General features: G+C 45.4%; 1 protein-coding gene across 1 annotated transcript; it reads left to right on the top strand.

Annotated features, from left to right (window-relative positions):
* Positions 1–5,103: 5,103 nt before the first annotated feature.
* Positions 5,104–5,918, top strand: LOC101757933 (thylakoid lumenal 16.5 kDa protein, chloroplastic-like). The gene is made up of 4 exons (XM_004980321.2): positions 5,104–5,126; positions 5,329–5,467; positions 5,579–5,651; positions 5,802–5,918. The coding sequence occupies exons 1-4, from the start codon at positions 5,104–5,106 to the stop codon at positions 5,909–5,911; spliced, it is 345 nt and encodes a 114-aa protein (XP_004980378.1). The 3' UTR covers positions 5,912–5,918.
* The last annotated feature ends 13,222 nt before the right edge of the window (positions 5,919–19,140 follow it).

Raw genomic sequence — 19,140 nt, 5'->3', positions numbered from 1 at the left:
GCTCCGACTCGCCCGACCCCAAAGTCCAGGGGTCGGAAGACGCTCCGCCTCGCTTGACCCCGAGTCCCGGGGTCGGCACATTCTCCGCCTCGCCCGACCCTGAGTGTTAAGGGTCGGGACGGTCGGCCTTTTTCCTGGAGTGAATTTGGAACAACTCCAACAAACTCCACCTTGAGACAAATTCATCTTGTATCATCAACCCTTCATCCTGAACAGAACAAAGACAGGGAAAACCACTGGTGCCAACAATAGTCTCTTGGACTATCCAATTAAACCAACTTCTTCGATCACATCACGCACAAAATGATACTTGATATCAATGTGCTTAGTTCTTTCATGGAACATTTGATCTTTAGTGAGGTAAATTGCACTTTGACTGTCACAGTGCAGACTTATGCAAGATTCAACTCCACAAAGCTCGGCGTACAAACCTTTCAGCCAGATCAATTCTTTGCACGCTTCACAAATCGCCATATATTCTGCTTCAGTAGTAGACAAAGCAACAACCGACTGTAAAGTAGCCTTCCAACTCACAGCACAACTGCCAACAGTAAACACATAGCCTGAGAGTGATCTTCGCCTGTCCAGATCAGCAGCATAATCTGAGTCCACATAGCCAACAAGACCCTCATCAGTTCTTCCAAACTTTAAACAGGAATTTGCTGTGCCTTTGAGGTATCTGAAAATCCACTGAACTGCCCTCCAATGTTCTTTGCCGGGATTAGACATATATCTACTAACAAGGCTCATAGCATATGACAAATCTGGGCGAGAGCAAACCATGGCATACATCAAAGACCCAACAGCACTTGAATAAGGAACCTTTGACATGTCTTTGACCTCTGCATCTGTACTAGGACACTGAGCAGTTGACAACTTGAAGTGAGGTGCAATAGGAGTACTTACAGCCTTGGCATCTTGCATGTTGAAACGCTGAAGAACTTTCTTGATATAATTCTGTTGACTAAGGAAGAGCAAACCAGAATTTCGGTCTCTCCTAATTTCCATACCAAGAATTTTCTTAGCACTACCAAGATCTTTCATATCAAAACCGCTACTCAATAGCTTCTTTAACTTATTTATTTCAGTCTTACTCTTGGCAGCAATCAGCATATCATCAACGTATATCAGCAAGTATATAGGTGATCCATTAACATGCTTGATATAAACACAGCTATCATACTTAGATCTTTTAAAACTGTGTGATAACATAAATGAATCAAACCTCTTGTTCCACTGTCGAGGGGACTGTTTCAAACCATACAAGGATCTCTTCAACTTGCACACATATTTCTCCTTGCCAGGCACTATGAAACCTTCTGGTTGGTCCATGTATATGTCCTCCTCGAGCTCTCCATGCAAAAACGCAGTCTTCACATCTAACTGCTCAAGCTCAAGATCATGTGAAGCAACAACACTAAGGAAAGTGCGAATTGAACTGTGTTTTACCACTGGAGAGAACACATCATTGTAGTCAACACCCGGAATTTGGCTGTAGCCTTTAGCAACTAACCTTGCCTTATACTTTGGAGGCTCACTTGGAGATAAACCCTCCTTTCTTTTGAAGATCCATTTGCAGCGGATGGCCTTCTTATTCTTAGGCAAAGGTACAAGTTCCCATGTACTGTTCTTCTCAAGAGATTGCATCTCCTCATGCATAGCCGAAATCCAATTCTCAGTATCGCCACAATGAATAGCTTCTTTATAGGTTGCTGGCTCATGAACATTCTCCACCTGTTCAGCACAACTCAAAGCATGGTAAGATAAATTACATTCTTCAATGAGACGGTTAGGAGGGGCAACTGTCCTTTTGGACTTGCGGTGAGCAATGGGTAGATCCTCCTCTGGAGTTTGCTGGACATCATCATGAGCATCAGCCGACCCTGAGACAAAAGGGTCTGGCGCTTCAGCATCAGCCGACCCCAGAGACAAGGGGTCTGGCGCATCAGCAACAGCCGACCCCGGAGCAAAGGGGTCTGGCGCAGCAGTATCCGACCCCGGAGCCAAGGGGTCTGGCGCTTCAACATCAGCCGACCCTGGAGCCAAAGGGTCTGGCGCATCCGACCCCGAGACCAAGGGGTCGGGGTTATCAGCATGCGCATTCTCCACCTGCATGCGTATTCGCTGCAGTTCTTTGTCTGGAACTTGATCTGAGGGCAAGCTGTCAGTAAACATCACAGATTCATTGAAAATAACACTTCTGCTCAGAAAGGTCTTTCCTGTTTCCGGGTTCCACAATTTGTAGCCTTTGACACCCGAACCATAACCAAGGAAAAGACATTTAATAGCTCTAGGCTCTAATTTTCCATTATCAACATGAGCATATGCAGTGCATCCAAAGACTTTCAACTGTGAGTAATCAGCAGGCGTACCAGACCATACCTCAATGGGAGTTCTTTTATTTAGTGGAATAGAAGGTGACCTGTTGATCAAGTAACAGGTGGTATTAGCAGCTTCAGCCCAAAAACGCTTGCTCATCCTGGCATTAGACAGCATGCAACGGGCCTTGGATATGATGGATCTGTTCATGCGTTCGGCCACACCATTCTGTTGTGGAGTATGGGGTATGGTGTGATGCCTTACAATGCCTTCTGATCTGCAATAATCATTAAATTCACGCGAACAAAATTCTCCACCATTATCAGTGCGAAGCAATTTCACCTTCCTTTCAGTTTGCCTTTCAATCATAACTTTCCAGTCCTTAAAGGCGGCAAAGGTATCATCTTTCTGTTTCAGAAAATAAGGCCACACTCTTCTGGAGTAATCATCAATAATTGTGAGCATGTAACGAGCACCACCAAGCGAGGGCTTACGAGAAGGCCCCCATAAATCAGCATGAATATAATCAAGAGTACCTTTAGTGGTGTGAACAGAAGTGTTGAAACGTACCCTTTTATGTTTCCCGAAAATACAGTGCTCACAAAACTTCATTTTACTCGAAGTGCAGCCATCCAGTAGGTTTCTTCTCATCAATTCGGTCATACCATGGTGACTCATATGTCCCAGACGCATATGCCAAAGGTTAGTTTTACTAGGTTCCTCATTAGTAACAGCAGCAACAGCGGAATCAGAACCAGTTAAAGTACACCCTCTAAGGATATATAATTTTGCAGAATTGAGATCACCCTTTAAGCAGACGAGATTACCTTTTGATACCTTCAGAACACCATCCGAACCGGAATATTTGTAACCTTTTGCATCAAGCGTGCTCAATGAAATAAGATTTCTGGACATCCCTGGTATGTACCTGACGTTTTTCAGAGTGCGTGTCATGCCATCATGAGTCTTGATCTGAACTGATCCAATCCCCACAATATCACACGGGCTATTATCTCCCATCCGCACAACATCCCCTTTCGGCATAGACTTATAAGAGCTAAACCAATTTTTGTTAATGCAAATATGGAATGAACATGCGGAATCAAGAATCCATTCATCATGACTAGCAACACAACCGGCAAATACCACCAGACTATCTCCAGATTCTTCATCAGACACGGCAGCAGCAACAGAGACCTTACCAGCCGACTTATTTTTCTTCTTCTCCTTATTCTGTACTTTTCTGCAATCCTCAACATTGTGATTTGTTAGCTTGCAATAAACACAGAATTTTTTGTTACCATGCGGCTTGGACTTTGAACGGCCTCTCCTTTCATAGTTTTTTCTTCCATCATCGTTGGAGGATCTGTTATCAGTTCTGCCTCTCACAAGCAAAGCATCGCCCCTGGAGGACGACGTCCTGTCATTCTGCACCATACCTCTCATCTTCTCCCTTGACTGGAGAGCCTCATAAACTTCCTTTAAGGTTAGTTCATCACGGCTCAAGAGTATGGTGTCACGAAAATTTGCATACGAAGTTGGCAAAGAACATAACAGTAAAAGACCTAAGTCCTCATCTTCATACTTCACCTCCATTGATACTAGATCGGCGACGATCTTCTTGAACTCAGCAATGTGGCTCATCACTGAATCTTCCTCCTTCATCTTCAAGGTGAACAGCTTCATCTTCATCTGCATCTTACTGGTTAGGTCCTTGGACATACAGATTGATTCCAGTTTCAGCCATAGTTCTGCAGCAGTTTTTTCTTTCAGACACTCCTGCAAAATATCATTATGAAGATGCAACTGTATTAAGGCGAGAGCCTTCTGATCCTTGCGGATCTCTTCTGGAGTCCACGCGGTCTTCGTCTTCTTCCCGAAGCTATCCAGCGCCTCATCATAATCGTGAGTTTGCGCCAGAATTCCCCTCATCTTGACTTGCCATAGCGAGAACCGCGTGTCGTAGTTCAGCAGCGGTAGATCAAACTTCATCGACGACGACATGAAATCCAAACAGCAACCAAAGCTCTGGTACCACTTGTTAGGAACGAACGGCGTATGAAATATGAAGTAGAGAATCAAACCGCACAGGAGACACACGATTTACGTGGAAAACCCCTTCAATGTGAAAGGGAAAAACCACGGGCACCAGCCGGCAACAATCTCACTATATCAAGAGTTTGGGATTACACGCCTATGGCGGCTTACAAGAGAATCTGATGATCTCTCTCTTCTGTTTCTTCTGTCGCATGAAACCCTAGCAAAGGTGTCGGTATATATAGTACCGAAACCCCAGACAGGGGGTATTGAGCGGTACGGACTCTTGGTCCCGTGCGAGGATGGAACTCCTCCTCGTCCGACCTTGAGTCCTTCGTCCTGGAGTCGGGTGCGCCTGGGACTCCGCCTCGTCCGACCTCAAGCCTGGGGTCGGATGCGCCTGACCCCTTGATGGTCGATCTCCGACTCGCCCGACCCCGAGTCCTGGGGTCGGGAGATGCTCCGACTCGCCCGACCCCAAAGTCCAGGGGTCGGAAGACGCTCCGCCTCGCTTGACCCCGAGTCCCGGGGTCGGCACATTCTCCGCCTCGCCCGACCCTGAGTGTTAAGGGTCGGGACGGTCGGCCTTTTTCCTGGAGTGAATTTGGAACAACTCCAACAGATCAGTAGTTCAGTACACTATTAATGTGCTTCTAAGCTTCAGGAGCTCCTGGCCAGGTCGCTGACTCTGAGAGCATAAGCTCTGGAGGTCTGGTCGGTCTTGCTTTAGTTTGTGGCGCGTCTGTAATGGAGCAGTCTGGTGTGTGTGGGTGGGTGTGTGATCCTTGTAGTCAGGTTGGGTCTTCCCTAGACTCGTGTACTCCTTTTCTAACTTAGTGAATTTACATTTTCCGTGAATTTACCTGCACTTCTTCTCATGCAGTTTTTTTTTAAATTTCCCTGAAAAAGAGAGATAAAATCTCCGAATCTTTGCAATAGAAGTAATGCTGTAGTTTGACTACAAACCACAAGGTACTTGCAGGACCTCATCTACAAGTTGAGCAAAGTTGGGCAGGCCATTGACAAGGACGATCTCCCAGCCGCGAACAGCGTCCTGGGTCCAAGCACAGATGCCCAGTGGGTGCAGAACATCAATGCAGCTTTCTCCAAGGTTAGTCTTTCCTCATCCATCCTGAATTGCTTCCCTTTCACTGCAGACAGTTGTTTCATTCCCTTCTCAACTTGTACATTTTCTTGACCTGTTTAGTTCTCTGTGCAACAGTTCAGCTCGAGCCCAGAGGAGAGGAGCACGGTTGATAGCTTCAACGCCTCCTTGGCCTCATTGTTCACATCAGGTATATGTGCAGTCTTATGATCTGTAGGACTAGATCTTTATCTGAACTTTCTATTTCTGAAACATACCTGAACATTCATCTTCCTGTGATCCATGCTTTTTCTGCCGGCATGAATCTGAAATGTTCCATGCGTGTGTCCTCTCGTTGCAGTGAACAAGTTTGATGTTGGATCCTCCAAGTCGGTGTTTGTGTCGTCAGCCACAGCGTTGGAGAAATGGATAGCGTTAGCCCGGCTGAGTGGCCAGCTTAAAGGCTTCTGATATGCGAGTGAAGTGGCTTGCTGACAAATAGCTGGGTGCTTCTCTTACTCGAAGCACTGGCAGTGATCGCAAGACCTGTATGCATTCGGCACTTGTGAATCTTCTAAAGAGGGTACCGTAATAGAGAACTGAGCTCACTTGGAGAACAGCAACATTCTCATCAATAAATTTGTAATTAATTTCCGATGTATTATCACAGTAATAGGAAATGAAGCTAAGAATTGCTTTTGTTTGGTTGTCTAGTCCGTCTTTCAAATTCCAAGCAGCTCATGGGCAGTTTCTATCCTCGAAATTGGGGTATGTCAAGAGAGATTGAGGTGTATGAAACATCAAGTAGGGTTTTTTTTTCAGTTTTCACCAATCATGCCGTGCCAGGTCAGATACTAAGACAACCTGCACATAGATAGCTATCACAAATCACAGGCCAAACACTGATTTGAGAATTTCTTTATCAATTAAAATTTTTTATGTGCAAGCCAAACAAGAAACATTACCAAATAAAATGCAGATGCATACACCGCTGCGCCTAACCATTATATTACAGAAGCACGACAATGTACACAGCAGTACAGCACCGCGACAATACCATCAGAAAGCATAGTGGACGACCGACTTAGGATACACTACTACCGGAAACAGTAGATATGCTGAGTGTTAAATCTTTGCCGAGTGTTTTATGTCGGGCACTCGACAAACGAGCCGTTTGCCAAGTGTCTCACCGTATACACTCGGCATATATAATACACTCAGCATACATCCTAGTTGCCGAGTGTCACAGAGAAAATACTCGACAAAAAAATAGATGACACTCGGCAAAGATTTGACACTCGGTAACAATCCAGCACATGACTGGCACGTGCGCCGTCCGTCAGGGGGTGTGCCAGCCGTTAGAACTTTACCGAGTGTCCGTTATCAACACTCGGCAAAGTACTAATTTGCCGAGTGTTTTTTTGCGACACTCGAAAAAGTAATAGTTTTTGCCGAGTATTTTCTCACGACACTCGACAAAGTACTAGTTTGCCGAGTATTTTTGGAGACACTTGGCAAAGCTTAAACTTTTTTTTTCTCCTCTGCCCTCCACACTTTTTCTACTCCCCACATACGACATTTAGTACTGCATGTTAAAATTTGGTCTATTTCTTGGTCTGTTTGCTATATTTAATGAATTAATTATATTTAGAGGAATTTGTTGATTTAAGTCAAATTTTAACTGCAAATGATTGAAATAATGGAATAAAATGAGTGGAAAAATCATATTCATGTTATTGAATCCGGAGTGAGGTCTGATCCAGGAAATGAAAAAAAAAATTGAACATTTTATTCCGAAAACACGATCACGAGCGTGTGTCCGAATGATTTTTAAATTCTAAAAAAAGCAAACGAAGTCTGAAAATCACAAGATTTATCAAGATGTCATGATATCATATGTGGAGGTTGTGGTAAAAAATTAAGAAGGTTTCGCACAATTTGTGACGTATGATGCTTACAAACCGAAGCATCTCTCGAGAAGATTCGTAGAAGTTAGAAGGATCCATTAAGATTTGGAGCCCAAGTGACACTTGAATTGGGGTTTGACTTCAAAACTTTTTGTATAGGCAATAGACAACATAGATTGGTTCATGTCAAATTTTGGGAATTCTTCGGATCCCTTTGATAATTTTTATTTATTAACTGCAATTATAAATTTTTAATTGATATAAATTCAATTTGAGATATAACTGCATGAAATAATGGAATAATATTAGTAGAAAACTCAAATATGCATTGTTGAGTGAATTTGACAAGGTTTTTTCAAAGTATACCGGAAAAAAGTTAGTAAAACACGTTATTGAAGGAGTATACATGAAATATAAGTGTACTTTGCTGAGTGTTTGTGCACGACACTCAGCGAAGCCTCACTTTGCCGAGTGTATTAGATCCAACACTCGGCAAAGAATGTCTAGGGCCCACTGTCAGGCGTGGATACCGTTTGAAAATTGTAAAAAAAATAAAAAAACCTTTATTTTACCGAGTACCAGATCGCGGGCGCTCGGCAAACCCCCTGACTTAAGCCCCCGCCAGCCTCCTCACGCGCCCGAAACACTTAGCCGCGGCGCACCCCTGTGCACCCCCCGGCGCCGCCCTGTGCCTTCTCCGCTGCCGCCACCGTCGGTGGACGCCCCCGCCGCTCCCGGCAGATGCCCTGTGGCCGGTGCCCTGCCCCCGGCGGCCCGCCGCCCCCGGTGCCCCGCGGCCGGCGCCCCCGGCGCGGCTGCCGCCGCCGGATGCCCCCTCGCCTCTCTCGGCCGGCGCCCCTCATCCCTCTCGGTAATTCTCCAATCTTTGTTGTTCAAGTTAGAAAATAGAAATTAAAAATTAGAAAAGGATCGAGAAAGGACTTTTTTTAGAGAAGATAGAGGTGGTAGGACTTTTTTTTAGAAATTAGAAAAGGATGTTTGACTTGGCAATCTAAGTTAAAATCCATGTCAATATAATGCTATTCTACGAAACACTTGCAATAAAATCACACATTTTATTTTCAAATTAATGCCACCAATAGATCTTTAGATTATGCACAAGATAATCATGAATATGCAAAACCTATAATCACAGATTTTGACTTGACACTGCTATGTTCCTTTTTTTTGCAGGAGAGGCTACGTTAGCGTCCTCGAGTCGTTACTTTGCAGAATATCAAGGTGAGACATCCTACACCTCTCTTTCTGTATGATGTTCGTATATCACGTAACCTAGTTAGGCGTCTCCCGTTCGAAAGAGATACAGTTGGAAATATGCAGATCTTTGCATATCTATAACCGTATCTGTTTCGAATTGTCCATGTTTTTTGAATAGCCCGAGGATGTGTAGGCGGGTTTAGTTTCCATGGTCTACTTCAATCCGAGATAGAATTTTGGCAGCACCTCCCTGGTATTCTCCGGATACACAATCTCCCTTACAGGACGTGTATTTGGAGAACAGCGGGGAGGTGCTGCCGAAATTCTATCTTGGGTCGGAATAGACCATAGAAACTAAACCCACCTATACATCCTCGGGTGGGATTAGGACCTATCTTCACCTAATAGACAATATAGGAATGTGTAGATGCAACGTGATTTTTTATATTACTCGCTCATATGCTAGAGGATGGATGACCGTGAGTGGATGTACACGGCCCGCTCTAGTCAGAATTCGTTGACCAATGAATGGATTAACAAGACCGATGCTTTCTTGGAACGGGCATTTGCAAGGGTCAAAGGAGCTAGATCCACATGGTGTCCGTGTAGCAAATGTGGAAACATGTGTCGGCAAACGAAGCTGGACATGGGTAAACATCTTGTTAAGAATGGATTTATGTCAAACTATACCAGGTGGATCTACCATGGTGAAGCCGATCGTGGGAGAGGTGAGGAATATGATGATGAGTCCAGCTTGCGACGCTCCCTCCCTGCACGTGTGGATACCTTGGAGGTGTTGCACTAGTAACACTTGGACGAGCCGACGACGAGCCGCGGCACGAGAAAGATCTTGCTGTACGTGGACGAGCTGCTGAGGAGCTGCTCGACGTCGACGTGATCGACTACGTGTTCGACTATGCTGATCGACTTCGCTGCCCCCAACTTGATTCTACATCTTCCGCACCAGTGCGTCGAGTGGTAATCCCGTGAGCCATATACGGCAGTTTTCCTGGTTTACATGGTAGAAAAAAATTTATTTTACACTAGCGTAGCCTATCTCGTATCCCAACAGCTCCCGTAGGGTTTCATCTTGCCAAAGAGCATGTATGAGGCATAGAAACTCCTTTGTGCACTTAAGATGCCATACGAGCAGATACATGCTTGCCCAAAGGGATGCATCTTATTTAGGAAAGAGAATGCAAAGGCAAAGTACTATGTGAAGTGTGAATCGTCTAGGTTTTTGGAGGTAGACTCTGGTGATGGTCAGAAGAAGCAACTCGCAATCCCTGTGAAGATCTTACGGTACCTTCCTTTCGTACCGAGGATCCAATAGCTTTACATGACTGAAGAATCCGCGAAACACATGATATGGCACCAAAACGGATGTCGATACAATCCTGAGAAGTTGGTACACCCATCCGATGGTGAATCCTAGACAAGGTTTGATGCGATTTATCGTGAGAAAGCTTTAGAGGCCCGTAATGTACATGTTGCGCTGGCAACAGATGGGTTCAATCCTTATGGAATGGTGGCTGCCCCGTACACTTGTTCGCCCATGTTCGTTATCCCCCTCAATCTCGCCCCTGGCATCCTCTTTCAATGACACAACATATTTTTGTCATTGATAATTCCAGAACACCCGGAGAATAATATGAGTGTGTACATGGAGCCTTCGATTGATGATTTGGTCCGTGATTGGGAGGTAGGGGTATGGACATACGACCGAGCTACAAAGACAAACTTCAAGATGCATGTTTGGTACCAGTACTCCCTGCATGACTTGTCGGCATATGATATTTTTTGCCGCTGGTGGGTTCAAGGAAAGTTCTCATGCCTAGTATGCAAGGCTTCTTTGAAGTTCATTTGGTTGACAAAGGGTGGCGAGTATTCTTTGTTCAGCAAACATCAACAATTCCTCCCTCCTCACCATCCATTCAGACGAGACATCAAAAACTTTACGAAAGATGTCATAGTTAACGACCCCCGCACCGCAGATGATGACCTTAGCCGCAGTTCGTGCTCAGTTAGACGCTCTCAACAAACTTGTTCTCAAGTAGTCACTATTCTGTGTCCAACTCGCATGTTTCTTGTTGGTACAGGGAATTTCATCATCAATTCTGGCATAAATCAAGAGAACCTACCCCGCACAAAGCTGAGACTCTTCTCACAGAGGGTGCGGGAAATGGAATGCCCGATTTCATTTCTTCGTTCAAATAGAAGGTACAGTCCAATTTAGCTCGTACTTAGTTTGATATTACAAGTTGCTCGTACATGCGAATAATATAACGAACCACCCTACTTGAACTTGCAGGGCCAAACCGATGCGTTTATGAATGTCGAGTTGAGACGGGTTGCTGATGGCTATGCCTATAGGGTCAGATCGTTTACTGGTTATGACGTCAATGGATATCGCTTTCACACAACAAGCCACAAGCTGAGTTGGCCCAATCGAAGAACCACAAATACCGGAGCTTTTACGCCAGGCTTTGATGGGGTCGAGTAATACGGAAGAATTGAATAAATATACAAACTAACTTTTCATGGTTGCAAACCTCTTAATCTAGTCATATTCAAATGCCATTGGTTTGATCCATCAATCGTGAGGTGGGCCCCTAATCTTGGGCTAGTCAAAATTCAGTAATCATCCATGTTACCAGGAGACGATGTCTATATTGTGGCTCAACAGGCCACACAAGTTTATTATCTGCATACCCGTGCCAAACCGACGACCGTCTTAAGGGTTGGGATGTTGTGTACAAGGTATCGCCACACGGTAAACTACCTATACCAAACAATGAAGATTAGAACATAGACCCCAACACATATGACGAAGAGTTCTTCCAAGAAGATGGGCTCGAAGGGAGTTTTGAGATAGACTTAACCGAAGTGATCGGATTAGAAGGAGACAATGAAAGGGTTGCTGACGAGGACGCTGGAGATGAGGTTCAGGATATGAAGGACTTAGAATTACTTCAGCAATTACAGTTAGGAGAGGACAGTGATGACGACATTCCTCCTTCGGAGCACGGGCATGATTATATCAACACGCGTGATAGTGATGATGAGACTTATAATCCAGCTAATCCCGATCATGACAGTTATTTCTAATACATGTATAAGCCATACTAATTTATTTATTATTTGTCATACCATGTTCAGTTTATTTTGCATATCTTTCTAAGTATGTGTTGTTTATCTGTGCTGATTGGTTTACTCTTTTTAATTACAGGTGATTGAACAATGGTGGGCAGTACGAGAAAGATCGCGACGCTTTACGAAAAATTCAAAGCTGGAGCTTCAGGGTCAGGTTCAGGGTCAGCTTCATGGAGGGGTCGAGGGAGGCCTCGAGGCAGGGGTGAGCCACTGGTCGAGGAAATGGAGGAGGTAGAGGTCCAGGGTGGAGGCAAGGGTTGAGGAAGGGGTTAAGGGAAGGGTAAAGGGGTGAGGCCCCCGTCGCCTGCCCCCCCCCCCCCCCCCCCGTCATCTGAGGAGGAGGAGGTACCTTCCGCGCACGCCTCTAGTGACGAGAAGGAGGTACAGGAGGAGCAGGAGCAGGAGCAAGAGAGAGGGGAGGAGGGGGAGGAGGCAGAGGATTCCCAGTCCAAGATCTGGTTGCGAGGTCCCTCGTCCCTCCCGAGGCGACTGATACCTCTTCATAGACGCCCGCTGATTGAACCCACTGGGGCAAAGTAAGTTACTTTAGATATTCTCAATAATTTTGATATGTTGAAAATTACAATAGAAACTAATAATTTATATTAATCACTTGTGCAGGAGTTGAATTAAGCTCAGTGGGGATGCTCACAACCGCAAGGTCAACGACATCTTTGGCCTTTTGTGCAGGCTACACTTCCCTGGCTTGGTGGTGTTCGCTAGACAGCAGGAGCCGGCCTACATGTGGGACCACTACGTCGCCGCCGCCGATGTCGCTGGTCATGAGAACAAGAGATTCTCCAACAAGGCGGAGCGGGTGAAGGTTGAGCTGTGGGTAAGTATTCCTCGCACTACATTGCTTAATACATCACCTTCACTGGGCATTCTTTAAATAATAATTGTATACATCGCGTCTATATGCAGGACTCTACAGATGTCACGAGGGATTCGAGGCCAGGGCGGCCTCCGTCTCTGAACAAGCCACCAAGAAGCTCGTGAAGGACATGCACTACAAGGAGCGCGTCCAGGCCATCATCGACTTCTACGCTCAATACAGAAGGATGAAGGTCAAAAAAGAAGAGGCAACGACAATGAACCTGACCAAGGAACAACTCATGACGGTAAATATAGAACGTTGATACTTACTTTTTCTGAGATTAATTACGCTTAATTTCTTTTTTTATATGTCACACACTTGATGATGTAGGTGCCTCTGTGGTGGTTCCGAGCACATACCCAGTGCTGGGAAACAATGGTGGACGTGTGGTTGCAGCCCGGGTGGTTGGAGCACCACCTTGCTTGCCGGGAGCAGCGTTTGCTGATGCCCGGTGCATCACACCATCAAGGCAGCCTGAGCCTTAATGAATACAGGAAAAAATGGGTACGCGAATTCATTTCTTTATTCTAACGCTCAATTCTGCATAATTTCTAATCATACTTTGTCAGATGGTGTCCAGGATTGCTCCCGGTTCAAGGCATGGGTTATGTCCAAAAAGGGCAAGGCGACGGTCGACATCGACTTCAACCCAGAGGACCCGCCCGAGACGTACAGCCATCCCAGCATCCACAGCCGCGTCACCGAGTACACAGCAATGGCAAGGGAGGTTCATGGGCCAGAGTTCGATTCGAGCTCCTAGAATATTGATGCAGAAATCGTGATGAATATAGAAAATTCGTCAAGTGTTACACTCGGCAAAGCCTTTGCCGAGTGTTTTTAGAGCTTCGCCGAGTGCCTAAGTGCCGTAGGCACTCGGCAAAGCTACTGTTTGCCGTAGTGATACCTTATGATGAGCTAGCACCAGTCAACCCTATCATCACAATATAAGGGGGTGTTTGGATAGAAGGTGCTAAACTTTAACAGTGTCACATCGGATGTTCGGATGCTAATTAAGAAAACTAAATATGAGCTAATTATAAAACTAATTGCAGAACCCTGTGTTAATTTGCGAGATGAATCTATTAAGCCTAATTAATCCATCATTAGCAAATGGTTACTGTAGCACCACATTGTCAAATTATGAACTAATTAGGCTTAATAGATTCGTCTCACGAATTACACTCCATCTGTGTAATTAGTTTTGTAATTAGCCTATGTTTAATACTCCTAATTAGCATCTAAACATCCGATGTGACGGGTGTTAAATTTTAACACCCCAGAGCCAAACAGGCCCTAAGACAAGAAACTAGAAGAGACAGCTAACTCAAAAGGTCCTCAAGTTCTCCATCAATGCAGGTTTGCCTGCGCATAAGAGTATGTACAGATGGTTGGTGCACTATGTATGGCTGCTCAACCTGCAGAGGAAAAAAAAACATTAAATACCAGAATGCGTGTTTGTTGACAGCAGAAGAAATCACTAAGAGAGAAAACAACTCAAGTTACGAGAAGTTTCCCTAAACAATTAAGAGAAGTTTTCCTAAACAATTAAGAAGTTTCCTAAAAAATTAAGAAAATACTTGATCGACTAAATTATTGGCTTATTAGCGTAAACAACGAGAATTCCCACCCAAGCAGGCACTAACTGTTTTGCTTGTCCAATAAATGCATGAAAACCATTTCTATAGGGATAGTAAATAGCGGAGACAGCAGTACATGTTGTGTCCATGGGGTGCTTCCGAAAAAAAAAGGATGAAGGATGATTCAGCAGTCACGTGTATGATCTCCTCCAGTTAAATCAGAAAAGTTATTTGTTTCAGAAGTGAGGAATGGCGTCATTTCTGCGGAAAGGAAATCCAAAGACAAATAATGTATTAAGCCAAAGACGGGTGGAAGAGGTACTAAGACGTAGGAAGAAATCAGTCATATCAATGGAAGGTACCTGCACTTTGGCTGAAATCCTCTGCCAAGTCTGAAAAGATGTAACTTTGCGGAATCTGGTTTAAGAAGCTAAATGATGACGATTCCATATCCAAAATCGAATCATTCAGTGGCGTGCAGGCGGTGCCGGCGAGGTGGCGGTGGCGGCAGCCGAGAGCTGGCGGTAGCGGCGTGAGGGCGGGGCGGCGTGCAAGCGGTGGAGGCGCAGGCGGGGGCGGGGTCAGCGGCGCGGCGCGGCGCGACAGGCGGCCATGCGCGGAGGACTGGCGGCGCGTGGGGAAATAGCTCGCGCAAAAAAAATTCCCTAATAATATATGTCGTGCTAATTACAATTTTACCCATACCAAAAAAGAACCTATACTACCACCTGGTAGTATTGTGCACCGTAGAAGATCTCTAGAGAAATGATTTAGCACTAACACATACAGAATTACACACAGTACAATATCAAGTTGGCTGGCTGTATCTGCCTTAACAAAAATGAGTTTCAGTTTCTGATACATGCTTTCATCTGCACGATTAGTATTATTGTCATGTATCTGCCTACTTTTAATTGAGTTATGTAATTCACTTTAAGCTGGCTGTTAGAATTGTTTGTTTGTAGAACACTTCATATGTTGGTTGTATTTTACTACTAATGGGTGTTTCTCTTCCATAATACGCAGGACCTTGAAGTGTCAACAGATCCGCTTGACGAAAGCGTGCTGTCCAGCCTTCGAGAAGAGCTCGCCGGCTTCCTAGTGTCCCCAGTTTATCAACAAGAAAAGGAGAATTCCATTGTGCTGATCCAGCAGTGTTGTGACTTTAATTATGTGCCTGCTGTGAGATGCACATGTATGCATTGCTGCGAAACGGAATTATGGATGGATGCTGCATGTATGGATTGTCTACTTTGGATGGATGCGTAGATGGATGCAACTACTGAACCTGATGGATGCATTAGCTAATGTATGTGCCTGTGATGTGTATATTCCTCTGTATGTATGCATTGCAAGAAAAAACAGTTGTTGGCGGTGGCTGTTGCAAGGGGCGGACCCAGAACGGGACTGCTGCCTGGCGCAGTCCTCGGGCTGAATTGCTAGTTTGTGTTCAAAAACAGTCTAATCTTCCTTCCTGAACCTTTTCTTCTCCAATTAATATCATATTTTTTGCACAGGACATCACATATATTAAAAACTACGTGGACTGGACTCGGGCTGCAGCCCCCCAGCCCAGGTCTTAGATCCGCCCCTGGCTGATGCAGAGCTTGGCCAATCCGCGACAGGAATTTGAAAAAGCCTGTCACTACTTTAAGGGTGTGTTTGGTTTCAGAGTCGAACTGGGTAGAAATGGATTCAACCCTATCGATCCACGTTTGGTTGGAAATGCATCTGGATTGGGTCAGATATAGGAGGGAAATATTCCTCCTAGATGCAGGTCGAATGCATCCACCCAAAACGAGCGGATGCACTTGACCCACATCAACACCATCCGTCTCCATTCGTGCGTGGGGCAGCAGCAGCAGGTGGGGCAGGGGTGGGGGCGACCTCCAGTCGCGTGGTAGCGTGCAGCCGGGACAGCAATGTGAGGCAGAGGGTGGCCGGCGAGGGACGGCCTCACCAGGTGCTAGTCGGGGTGGATCCCGTGGGGGTGGCGACTCGAAAGAGAGCGCAACGGGGCGAGCCTGGGCTGCGCCGGGTAGAAGGGAGGGGCGGGCAGTGCCGAGGAGAAGGGAAGGGCGGGGAGGCCGGCGCCGGGGAGAAGAGAGCGACAGGGAGGATGGTGCCGGGAGCTCCGCCGCTGCTCCCAGCCCGAGAGCTGCTCAGGCCGGGAGAATGTGGGGTAAAAGAAAATGTTAGGTGGATGACATGTGGGACCTGATGGATGACAGGTGGGTCCACCAACAGATGTGACTAACAGTGTTAAATGGCATCCATCCCAACCTTCTCAATCCCTCCAATCAAACAAAAAACTGGAACAGACCCATCCCTCTCATCCAAACACGAGATGGGTTAAACCCAACCTACAAAAGTAGGATGAAGCCAACCTAATCCACATGATCCCAAAACCAAACACATGCCAAGTTCCCGTTTACATTGCGTTCCATACACATTAGTGACGTGGAGTTTCATAAAATGTGTCACTAGAGATCTATATTAGTGTTACGGATAGTCCAAACATTATCACTGGAAAGTTACATTAGTCATAAAGAGCATTCATAAAAGATATAGTGATGTGGTTTATTAGAAAACGCGTCACGGGTAAGTCACAATAGTGATGCGAGCATTCATAAAAGGTGTCACTGGTAAGTAATATTACTGATCGGTTTATTAGAGAATGCGTCACTGCTATTTGCATCAGTGACGCGAACGTTCACAAAATACGTCATTATTGATACATATTAGTGACAGGGGTTGTATAAAAGCCGTCATGGGTAACTGTCCATTAGTGACGGGTTCTGTTTCATCACTAATGTGGATCACGTTAGTGATGACATTTTAGTGACGCAGGTAAGTTCCATCACCAATTATGAATTTAGCCGTCACTATTGTATGCATTCTGACTTAGCGAGTTACTCGGCGGTAGAAAGAACTCAATCGATCCAAATTGAAATCTTAAAAAAAATCTGCAGGACATAAAAACAATAAGAAAAAATTAAGCAAATTAATTAAAGATCTCATGCGTGCACATATATGTGCACCAGGCAAAGTTATAAAACTAACTAGTTACTGCATTCATCTTGAAATATAAGGCATTTTGGTTTGTCCTAAGTCAAACCGTGCTAAGTTTGACTAAATTTGTAGAAAAAGACAATAATATTTAGGATGTAAATTGATATAACTAGAGATCCATTATGAATTTTATTTTCATAATTTCCTCATTTGATATATTAGATGTTAATATTTTTCTTTGTAATCTCGATCAAACTTAAACTAGTTTGACTTAGGACAAACTAAAATGCCTTTCAAGATGGAGGGAGTAAGGGGTGTTTGGTGGGGCTTCAAGAGCGGCTCCAGCAACAGCTTCTACCGAAGCTCTACCAAATGGGCACTCCAGGAATGGCTCCTCGCGTGAAGCCATGAAGGAGCCGGAACCCTTTTTGTACTGGGAGGGAGGAGCCAAAAATAGTGGTTCCTCCGGCTCCACCCCGTCCCTACGTTGTTGTGTACCAGAATGCCCCAGGCAGCAGCATTATCACATGCAGTGCTGCGGTGGAAGACTAGCAGCGGTTGGCCGGAAAAAGAGCAGGGGTGGACGCAGCACGGCGGCAAGAGAGAGCAGCCAAGGCGGCACGGTGTCAGCGGAGTAGCAAAGGCGGCGCGGGGTCGGTGTTGGGGGGAGTGGAGAGTGCAGCCAAGCACCACCACCAGCGATGGAGCTATGGTGGCGCCGACAACGGGACTGGCGTAGCAGGGCCAAAGACGCACACCGCTCGTGGGGCAACGAGGCGGAGAAAGGATGAGTTGGGTGGGGGCGGAGGCGGACAAAGAAGGCGGCTGAGTTGGAGTAGGGCAGCCGCGAGGTGGGGCCGGAGCCGCGTGCGGCACCTGGGGGCGTGGCCAGAGCAGAAGTGGACGATGGAGGAGGGCCGGCGGACAGGGGGCAGAGGAAGGAGGGAGGAGGGCTGGAGGATTGGATAAGGTAGAGTGAAAAGATAAAGAACTAATGGGAATGGATAAGGTATAAAAGAAATGAAGAAAGAAAAGAAAAATATTGATCATTGAATAATCCATAATTATATGCATTAATCATTTTGATTTCATATGAAACGGCATTATAAATTGAGAGAAAACATAAAATTCATTTCACATAACTAGAGGTATATTGGACATTTGACTCTTCCATGCAACCATCAAAACATAATGGAAGCCGTTCTGCCAAATGTTTTTCAAAACGACTCCACATTCACTGCAGAAGCCGCTCCACTGGAGAAACTAGAGCTAGAGCTATTTTTGGAGGAGCTGAAATCCTGCCAAACTAATCCTAATTCTCGACGGGTTGTCATGGCCTCCCACTCTCGAGATGTTGAAGTACTCGGTGCGGCAGAAGAGGACGGCCTCATTGCACCATCTCCGTGCCTGGCCGGTGGAGTGCGATCGCATCTCCCTCTGATGGTACGTAGAAGGGGCAAGGGGGGAAACCAGCTGAGAGAGTGAGAGAGATCGTTGACTCGTTCGTGGAAGTTGCATTGGGTTGTCCAAGCTCCGCGCTGAGACAGGCCCACGTCGACCCGCTACCACTCTCTGCTGGTCCCGTCCCAGAAGCGGAGCTGAAGAAGCATGAAGCGGTCGACGATCATCAGCTCCATTGTCTCTGCCAGGATGGATATTGCACTAAATAATATAAGAAAAAAATAAGTTATTGAAATTTAAAAATGAATGCAAACAGATCCAAATGTACATAGAGTACTCTAAAACTACTTAAAATTAATAGAGTACTCACACGCTGGAATCGGAGACATTTAGCAATTTAGTACAGGCCTATCCAGAAAGGACAACATTTAACAATGTTGTTAAATTGAGCACATTTCAGTTTCCAAGTGATTTTCATGATACATGTAGCCATGTTTCCATTATTTTTCCTACACGGGATATGTCTAAATAAGATTTTTGAAGTCAATGATAAAA

Source organism: Setaria italica, chromosome VIII (assembly GCF_000263155.2).
Source record: "Setaria italica strain Yugu1 chromosome VIII, Setaria_italica_v2.0, whole genome shotgun sequence".
Taxonomy (NCBI): Eukaryota; Viridiplantae; Streptophyta; class Magnoliopsida; order Poales; family Poaceae; genus Setaria; species Setaria italica.
This window is presented reverse-complemented; position numbering and strand designations above follow the sequence as displayed.